The sequence below is a fragment of the Engraulis encrasicolus genome, chromosome 17, assembly GCF_034702125.1.
Source record: "Engraulis encrasicolus isolate BLACKSEA-1 chromosome 17, IST_EnEncr_1.0, whole genome shotgun sequence".
Lineage (NCBI taxonomy): Eukaryota > Metazoa > Chordata > Actinopteri > Clupeiformes > Engraulidae > Engraulis > Engraulis encrasicolus.
Genome location: NC_085873.1, coordinates 32,181,011 through 32,191,851, shown reverse-complemented (window position 1 = coordinate 32,191,851; position 10,841 = coordinate 32,181,011). Strand labels below are relative to the sequence as shown.

At 44.6% G+C, this 10,841-nt stretch overlaps 1 protein-coding gene across 1 annotated transcript in view; it reads left to right on the top strand.

The window, feature by feature from the left end:
* Positions 1–6,849, top strand: part of LOC134467422 (ceramide synthase-like) — a 14,358-nt gene extending 7,509 nt beyond the window's left edge. The window contains exons 6-8 of the mRNA XM_063221316.1: positions 97–192; positions 5,023–5,132; positions 5,738–6,849. Coding sequence (XP_063077386.1) covers positions 97–192; positions 5,023–5,132; positions 5,738–5,984 — 453 coding nt within the window. The 3' untranslated portion in view covers positions 5,985–6,849. The remainder of the gene's footprint in view (positions 1–96; positions 193–5,022; positions 5,133–5,737) is intronic.
* Positions 6,850–10,841: the final 3,992 nt, after the last annotated feature.

Sequence of the window (10,841 nt, the reverse complement as noted above, 5' to 3'; positions counted from 1 at the left end):
CTCTACAATGTGTCTCAATATTTATAACATGTGTGTGTGTGTGTGTGTGTGTGTGTGTGTGTGTGTGTGTGTGTGTGTGTGTGTGTGTGTGTGTAGTTTATGCGTGAGGGTAAGGGTGATTATTTTCAGGGCGTGATGTTCCTGGCTGAGCTCAGCACTCCGTCAGTCTGTCTGCAGAAGATACTCATACAGGTAAGCACATAATGACGCACACACACACACACACACACACACACACACACACACACACACACACACACACACACACACACACACACACACACACACACACACATTATATACAGTATACACACATGAGGCCAGGGAAGAAGAGGCAGCCCACAGCCGTACAGCATCACACACACACACACACACACACACACACACACACACACACACACACACACACACACACACACACACACACACACACACACACACACACACACATTATATACAGTATACACACATGAGGCCAGGGAAGAAGAGGCAGCCTTGAGCTAGTGCAGCACGTGTGTGCACATTGTATAATACACACATATAATACACTGGATGTGTCAAAAGTAAAAATAAATTCATGGTGTAAGTACAACAGTAGGTCATGATATTACATAGTTGTTACACCAGTTAATCCACTGTTCCCAATGAGATAGATTGACTCTGTTGTTACTGAATATCACCTAAAGGTGCACTGTGTAGGATGGTGACCAGAGTAGGTATTGCAACCTCCTATTGCTAAATTTGCTCTTTTCATGAATATTTACTAAATAATAAAGCAATATTTACTAGTATGACCAATGTACATTACATTTTGCAGCTATAAATGACTATTTCTGGAAATTCAAAATTGTGGACATGGAGAAGATCCCCCTTTTCATGCATGAACTCACAGTATTCGTATCTTTTTAATGCGCTCGGTAGTTTGCATCAACAGTTTAGCTGAATAGAATGCACAGATTGCGATTAGAATGTAAAGAGAGGGGGGCACTGTGGCGCAGCGCGCTAAGCCCCCCACATTTGGGCTTGCATGCCCACAGGGACCCCGGTTCGAGTCCTACCGGGGTCATTTCCCGATCCCACCCCGTCTCTCAGTCCCACTCGCTTCCTGTCACCATCTCAGACTGTCCTATCAAATAAAGGCATAAAAGCCACTAAAAATATGTATTTTTTAAAAAAAGAATGTAAAGAGAGAATATCTTAGGCGAGGCGCACCACCATGTGTTCAAGCAAGTTTTGGAACTCTTGAGCCAGGTCCAGTCGCAGCTTCTGCGCCTGTGTGGCTTTCCTATTTTGCTTCAAACCTTTTCCACCAACTTGTAGCGACACAGCTTTCCTGAAAACCATCTCCTTCAACCGAATTAACTTTGACCGAAAAAAAAAAAAGGCGTTAGGTTAGAGCGATATCACGATTTTTTTCCATCATATGTGTCGCACAATCACGTTAAAGCAAGTAAGCTTTTTGATGGATGAAGTGCTACACACACACACACACACACACCCACACACACACACACACACACACACACACACACACACACACACACACACACACACTTGTACACACACACACACACACACACACACACACACACACACACACACATTTGTACACACTATGCCTTTTATCTTTTATACACACACTACAAACACACAGACACTTATATATTATAGAGTAGAATAAAAAAAATGAAATAAAAATGGATGAGTTGTATGTGGAGGAGAGGAATGTAATGTATAGGTATGTAGAGGAGTGTATATTGGAGTGTATATGAATAGATGTGAGTATACGTATTGTATGTGAAGGTCTGAGGATGTTTATGTGTCTATGTGTGAAAATTGGTGTCTATATGTTTAGCAAATGAGATGTGTACTACAAGATCTAACCTGATGGAACTGAGCAGTCTGATGTGAAAGAGAGAAATGAAAACAAATGAAATGAAAACAAATATCCCTATGGGACAATAAAGAATCTAATCTAATCTAAATCTAATCTAATCTAAATTATATGCATACACACACACACATTACACACACACACACACATTTCCATGGCAATAAACAGGGTGTGTGTTTTCTGTGTACTCTACAGTGCTGTGTCCTCGCCTCAGTTGCCACATAATGATTTCAGTCCGAGCTGCCAGGAGACCAGAGTGCAGTACTGCAGTGTTTCTCAAACTTTTTAGTCTTGCATACCACATAAGGGCCTCTGCACATCAACTCCAACAAAGTGCTGAGCTCTGCTCTGCCAAAGTTCTATGCCATCGTTTTCAATACAACCCCCGCACGACGGCCGCTAATGTCTGTGGATGTCGACTGCCGATTTGCGACGAGTTCTATTTTGTCTGAGCCATGCACCCATTGATTATCCATACGCTGCTGTGGTGAAATTGTGTGCGGGCGGGGTTAATCGAAATTGACGGAAGCGAAAGTGCCCTGCAGTGCTGTCGGAACCAATGTGCAGAGGGAGGCTCTAAGGCTCTTTTGTCCTCGCATGAGTAGCCCTCACTCATGCTCTGTAGAATATCCCAATGTGACTATGCCCCATGCATTTGTTCATTTTTCCATGTACCCCCTGCAGTGCGCTCGCCTACCGCTAGTGGTACAGGGCGGAGCAGTCATGGGTAAGTCATGGGTAAGCGGTTAGGGCGTCAGACTTGTACCCTAAAGGTTGCCGGTTCGACTACCGACCGGCCAGGTTGGTTGGGGGAGTAATCAACCAGTGCTCTCCCCCATCCTCCTCCATGACTGAGGTACCCCGAGCAAGGTACCGCCCCGCCGCACTGCTCCCTAATGGCGCCATTAAGGGCTGCCCCCTCGCACGGGTGAGGCATAAATGCAATTGTGTTTTGTGCAGTGTGCAGTGTGCAGTGTTCACTTGTGTGCTGTGGAGTGCTGTGTCACAATGACAATGGGAGTTGGAGTTTCCCAATGGTCTTTCACACACAGGCATAAATGCAATTGTGTTTTGTGCAGTGTGCAGTGTGCAGTGTTCACTTGTGTGCTGTGGAGTGCTGTGTCACAATGACAATGGGAGTTGGAGTTTCCCAATGGTCTTTCACACACTTTCACACACACACGGGTGAGGCATAAATGCAATTTTGTTGTGTGCAGTGTGCAGTGTTCACTTGTGTGCTGTGGAGTGCTGTGTCACAATGACAATGGGAGTTGGAGTTTCCCAATGGTCTTTCACACACTTTCACACACACGGGTGAGGCATAAATGCAATTTCATTGTGTGCAGTGTGCAGTGTTCTCTTGTGTCCTGTGGAGTGCTGTGTCACAATGACAATGGGAGTTGGAGTTTCCCAATGGTCTTTCACACACACACGGGTGAGGCATGAATGCAATTTCGTTGTGTGCAGTGTGCAGTGTTCATTTGTATGCTGTGTGATGCTGTGTCACAATGACGATGGGAGTTGGAGTTTCCCAATGGGCTGTCACACACTTTCACACACACACGGGTGAGGCATAAATGCAATTTTGTTGTGTGCAGTGTGCAGTGTTCACTTGTGTGCTGTGGAGTGCTGTGTCACAATGACAATGGGAGTTGGAGTTTCCCAATGGTCTTTCACACACTTTCACACACACACGGGTGAGGCATAAATGCAATTTTGTTGTGTGCAGTGTGCAGTGTTCACTTGTGTGCTGTGGAGTGCTGTGTCACAATGACAATGGGAGTTGGAGTTTCCCAATGGTCTTTCACACACTTTCACACACACACGGGTGAGGCATAAATGCAATTTCGTTGTGTGCAGTGTGCAGTGTTCACTTGTGTCCTGTGGAGTGCTGTGTCACAATGACAATGGGAGTTGGAGTTTCCCAATGGTCTTTCACACACTTTCACACACACACGGGTGAGGCATAAATGCAATTTCGTTGTGTGCAGTGTGCAGTGTTCTCTTGTGTCCTGTGGAGTGCTGTGTTACAATGACAGTGGGAGTTGGAGTTTCCCAATGGTCTTTCACACACACACGGGTGAGGCATAAATGCAATTTTGTTGTGTGCAGTGTTCTCTTTTGTGCTGTGGAGTGCTGTGTCACAATGACAATGGGAGTTGGAGTTTCCCAATGGTCTTTCACACACTTTCACACACACGGGTGAGGCATAAATGCAATTTCATTGTGTGCAGTGTGCAGTGTTCTCTTGTGTCCTGTGGAGTGCTGTGTCACAATGACAATGGGAGTTGGAGTTTCCCAATGGTCTTTCACACACTTTCACACACACACGGGTGAGGCATAAATGCAATTTTGTTGTGTGCAGTGTGCAGTGTTCACTTGTGTGCTGTGGAGTGCTGTGTCACAATGACAATGGGAGTTGGAGTTTCCCAATGGTCTTTCACACACACACGGGTGAGGCATAAATGCAATTTTGTTGTGTGCAGTGTGCAGTGTTCACTTGTGTGCTGTGGAGTGCTGTGTCACAATGACAATGGGAGTTGGAGTTTCCCAATGGTCTTTCACACACTTTCACACACACACGGGTGAGGCATAAATGCAATTTCGTTGTGTGCAGTGTGCAGTGTTCTCTTTTGTGCTGTGGAGTGCTGTGTCACAATGACAATGGGAGTTGGAGTTTCCCAATGGTCTTTCACACACTTTCACACACACACAGGGCACCCCTGGTTGGGAATCACTGCAGTGCAGTACTTTTCAGAAAACTCTGGCAGCAGCAGCAGCATCCACTGGAGCAGCAGATCCTACACTGCAGTATATGAGTCTAATGTCTAAATTCTCCTCCCTCTCTCTCTCTCTCTCTCTCTCTCTCTCTCTCTCTCTCTCTCTCTCTCTCTCTCTCTCTCTCTCTCTCTCTCTCTCTCTCTGTCTCTCTCTCTCTCTCTTTTTCTCTGTGAATCTGTGTGTATGGGCATGTCTGTCTGTATGTCTGCGTCTTTGTGCCTGTGTGTGTGTGTGTGTGTGTGTGCTTGCGTACGTGTGTGTGTGTTTGTGTGTGTGTGTGTGTGTGTGTGTGTGTGTGTGTGTGTCCGTGGGCGTGCGTGCGTGCGTGCGTGTGTGTCTGCATGCAGTATAACCAGCAGCAGTCGGTGCTGTACAAGGTGAACGGGGTGGTCATGCTGGGGACTTTCTTCTGCTGCCGCGTGCTGCTATTCCCATACCTCTACTATGCCTACAGCAGGTAATATATCACACACACACTCACACACACACACACACACACACTTCTTATACCTCTACTATGCCTACAGCAGGTAATATATCACACACACACACACACACACACACACACACACACACACACACACACACACACACACACACACACACACACTTCTTATACCTCTACTATGCCTACAGCAGGTAATATATCACACACACGCGCACGCACACACACACTTCTTATACCTTTATTACGCCTACGGTAGGTAATATATCACACACACACACACACACACACACACACACACACACACACACACACACACACACACACACACAGCTCTACTAAGCCTACAGCAGGTAATGAAAAACACACACACACACACCTCTGTGGTCCACTCTTTCTATTCTTCTCTGTCTCTCTCTCTCTTTCTCCCTCGATCCCCCCCCCACCTCTTTCTCCTCCTCTGTTGCTATCCATCATTATACCATATTTCTCCACCTCTCTCTCTCTCTCTCTCTACTGTACTGTAACCGCTGTGTGTGTGTGTGTGTGTGTGTGTGTGTGTGTGTGTGTGTGTGTGTGTGTGTGTGTGTGTGTGTGTGTGTGTGTGTGTTTTCCAGGTATGCGGGTATTCCCCTCTACATGGTTCCCCTGAGTGTGTCGTGGCAGTGCAATGCCGGCGCCTTCCTCTTGATGGCGCCACAGGTCTACTGGTTTGGCCTGATCTGCCGAGGAGCCCTCAGACTCTACACGCGCTCACACACACACGCCGACAAGCTCTCGCACACACAGTGCACGCTTCCACACACCCACGCACACTTAGCCCCTGCCAATGGATACAAGGGTCCTCATGCACACACCCAGTGAGACACACACACACCCCCACACACACACACACACAAACACACACACACTGAAGCTAGCAGCGCTAGCATAGAGTGCTCCATAGAGGACTGAATAGAACTGAACTAGAACTCTTAGCAACAGAGGAAGTAGAACCTGGAACTGAAGACCACAAACACACACAGAACATCCGCTACACAACTGTAAAACACACACACAAACACACATACACACACAGACACACACACACACACTCACACTCAAACGGAACATCTGTTACAAGGAGGCAGTGCAAGGAAGAAAGGATCATCCCTACCCGTCCAATCAAATCAATCAAAACCCGCCCTTGTCCCTACCTGACAATCAAACTAAGCCCCGCCCACATTCCATACCTGTCCATCCCAAAGTCCAGTCCACCTACCAACCTGTCAATGAAACTAAACTAAACCACACCCACCATATTGCTGTCAAGCAAATACAAACCACGCCCCCACACCACCAGGTCCGTCCTGCAGTCCTGAGTGACAGCTGTCAGAGGGGCATCGAGAGAGACTCCTCCTTCCGACCTTATCTTGACCTTGACATCAGGAGTGCTTTCCCATATGTGGACTCCCGTTCTCGGCTCGTGCTTGTGGCCGCATGTTTTGCTGACGCCCCGCCTGCGCTGAGAAAACAAAAAGTTCCCACGCTGTCAGCCTATAGCCACAATATCTTTTGGGGGACTATCATTCATTCATAATACCGACTGCAAATGAGAAAATGACATTAGAATTGCGCTTTTGCTCGATATTGAAAGACACTTCTGTCGTCAGTGACGTCTGTGAAAAAGAAATTGTCAAAATGCAATACACAAACAGTCTTTGTGTGTTCGTTGAACTGTAGTTATTTGTTCCTACACTGTAAAACCTTATAAGTTGAGTTTACTTACAAAAACCCAGAAAAGTGGTTGCCCTAGAAAAACTAAGTAATTATGAATGATTAAACTTACAATCTTTTGTGACCTCAACTGTTGTATATACTCATTATATGTAAAAGTTTAAGTTAAATGTACTTAAGTCCAAATTGATTAAACCTACCTACCTAAACCATGATCCCGCCCCTCCATTCATCACCACAAAAGAGGTAGCTACCATGTTATTGTGGCACCTCCCATTCCTCACCATGACTGAGACAACTGTGGCATGGAACCAGTGCATCACACTGCTCTCTTATATTGATAGACCAAACTATCCATAACCACTGAGAAATTCAAGTTTCTGCAGTATGTGCAATATTATTACCATTTAATTATTGCAATCTCCTGGATGATAGTACATTAACCGGTGTGAATAGAATACTCTAGTTGAGCATAATTAGACAATCCTGAAATGTCAAGTAAGCAACACACCAAAAAGGATACCTGCTACCACAATACTCACTACCAACTAAATACCTAGCCAGCCAACAAACCAGTCCACCAGCCAACCAAAAGAGTCAGTTGTCAGCTAGCCAGCCAAAGAGCCGGCTAACCAACTAACACTCAGTTAGTCAGCCAACTAACCAACAAACAAGTCAGTTGTATGGCTAGCCAGCTAACAAACCAGCCATACAGTCAACCAAAAGAGTCAGTTAGCCAGCCAACCAGCTGGCCAACAAACAGTCAGTTGGTCGGTCAGTTAGCTCACTAACCAACAAGCCGGACAGAGAGCCAGCGAACCAGTCATTTAGGCAAGCAACTCAAGCATTGTGACAGTCTGAGTTTTTATAGAGGTGAAAGTTAACCATGTGACCAGAGTAATCAGGCATGTGGCAGCTGCAGGTAGTAATTCAATGAACTTGTAACAGTCCTATGTACTCAAGTGAGGGCAGGTACTAATTGACAGGTTGATTGGGCACTACCATTGTTCCTGGTTGATGGTAGGCAATGTCAATTATGTCATGCAGCATTTGACTTTCAATTGTGCAATGGCACTTCACAAGATAGCCTAATTTTACTAGGTGGCAATATTCTGATTTAAAATTGGATGCTGCAGCGTGGCCATATTGTCAGTTGAAATTTGAAACGATCTGTTAACATGAAACACACTGCAGGAATACATTCAACTGCCCACATCTGGGTAGAGGCCAGTTGGTGCAGCCTGAAGAAAAAGAGGCGGGGTCATAACCAAAACTTATTAATTTAATCCATTCAACTAAAACATATTCATCTGAACAACTATTTCCTCAAATAAGTTGTCAATACTCAGTATTCTTCAGAAATGCCATCAAACTTCTATTTTTTAGTGCATTTTACTTAGTCTTGGTAAGTACATTTGATGTCTGGGTTTACAGTGTATCAATTCTTAAACACAGTTACACAGTAGGCCCACATGTAACAGAAAACCTGTTCCCCACGTACATTATAGCCAACGTGTTTGCATTAAAAAATGACTACTGTATTTCAAAACAGCTGTGCTAACTGCAGTTTGTGGTGTGACCACAAGGGGGTCCTTGTAGAATGTTCTACTCCAGTGGTTCTTAACCTGGGGTGCGGGCACCCCCTGGGGGTGCGCCAGAGATTTCAGGGGGTGCACAGAATTTTGTTTGTGTTGAGGTTGTGACCAAAATTCTGATTCTAAACCTCATAATTAGGCCAAATGAAGAACAAATTAAAACATGCTTTGGACCTAATGTAAAGTCATTTAAGAATTGATTAATGTCTAAAGCAAGAATCGTTTTTTTGTGCGTATACACGTATAGACATTTGGTTTGGGGGTGCACGGCTTGTCTTGGGCAGAGTTTAGGGGGTGCTTCAAGAAAAAAGGTTAAGAACCACTGTTCTACTCCATAAGAGTCCCTGGCGGCCTGGCCTCAAAAAAGTTTGAGAGCCCCCTGTAAGCCAGTTGTTTACGACGGTACGTAAGCACGTAGGATGGTTGTTTACGGCTGTGTAAGACGGTTGTTTATCTGTTTATTTATGGTTTTGCATATTATTTTGTTATTTATTTGTGTATAGCGTGTAAATGTAGCAGCATTGAGTAAATGTAAAGCTTCATGATCCTGGCCAATAAACAGCTGAGTCCTGCCTCTCAGTCTGAGTGTGTAGTGTGTGTGTGTGTGTGTGTGTGTGTGTGTGTGTGTGTGTGTGTGTGTGTTTGTTTGTGTGACGTGTGTGTGTCATATGTTATAGGACATTGCATTACCTTTTTTAATTCAAGGACATCTGAGACCAATCAAGATTGCTGTTTTTATTCTATTCATTTTGGCTACAAAGATGCTACATGTTGCGGCCTACAATGCACAATATTATGGCCCTTGACTATTAAGCGTGCCACTGGATGTACGTGTGCATTAAGGGGTTTTAATAATATGAGCTGTTCTAAAAGGGGTGTGGGTAGCCTCAGCCTGAGTATTCCCATGCTGCCCTAGGTGCTCGTTCAGCTCTGAAGGTGAGCATGGATTCCATAGCTCGAATCCTCGCCTGAGTTTGGGAACCCAAACACAGAACAGGGAGGGAATGCAAGGTATATTAAACACAAAAATCTGCAGTTTGTTTAGATCCACAACTTCGACACCGGATGTGCAACAGCCCGCTTTCCTTTAGGCTTTAGATCAGACGTGGCCAAACTCAGGCCCGGGGGCCACATGCGGCCCGCTCAGCCATTTCATGTGGCCCTCAGAGCCACAGATTCACATGGTCACTCATTCTTAAATGGGCTAGCTAAAACAAGGGTCTTGGAAACCTAAGATTACTAAAGTCTACATCTAGATACAATTAGCAGAAATGGCATAACTGACAATGGTGTAATTATGTTGGCGTACACCATTTCTTATTATTGGCACGGGCAAGTTGCCTACGACGTCCGGCCCTTTGGTCAACTTTCTAAACTCAATGCGGCCCTTGAGCCAAAATAATTTCCCACCCCTGCTTTAGATAGGATTGGAAGGAAAAGTACAGCAAAACAAAATGATAATAACTAACAGTTTAATAAACTGAACAACTAATGTACGCCAGAATAAACAAAATATAAGCCTTACAATATTCCCATTAGTTACCAACGGCATTGCAATAATTGAATGCATCTCTGAACGTCATTGCATCACACTTAGCTGATGGTTTTAGACTAAGGGCACTTCAGCCATGGAGGGAAGAAGGGATTGGTAAGGGTGGGGATTGAACCTTCAACCTTGTGATCCATGCCCTAACCATTACACGGTGGATGCTCCAATACAATGGCCGCCCTCATTACCACATCACAACTATTATAGTTATTATTTTATACGTGTATATCCCCAGGGCCGCTTTGGCTGGGCCCGGGACAAATTCATCTGAAAGGGCCCTCTGCCCAATAGATGCAATGTAATATGGACTGAGCACTAAGGGGATTGGGAAGCGATAAATAACGTTCATTAACCCTATTCAGACTGGGCTTTTTTGGCATTCCTGGGCCTGGGGGGGGGGGCTCTTTTGACCCCCCCCCTCATAACTAATGAACGGAATACAGTATGACTACGAAACTTGGGGGAGATGATCTACATATGGACATCTATGAATGACATCATTTTTGTGTGAGTAATTTATCTGGTATTATGACATAATTATGACATCATTATTTTATTATGCCCAAAATCTCGCCATAATGGATTTTCCAACAAATTTAGGTAATGCACTTAAATTTTAATGATTTTATGCTTCAAACCACTCAAATGCTCACAAAGTTGTCTGATGCTAATGGAAATAACAAAAAAAATATGAAAATATATGGCGCCATAGATATGGTAAAGTGATTTTTGGTCAGACATACCTGTCAGAAAACGGCAAAAATGATAAACCTAATCTTTCGGTACCTAACTGTAGTCAACTAAATGTTAGGAAAAGTCACAAAGTTTCGTAGTCATAGCTTAAGTCGTTAAGGAATTATA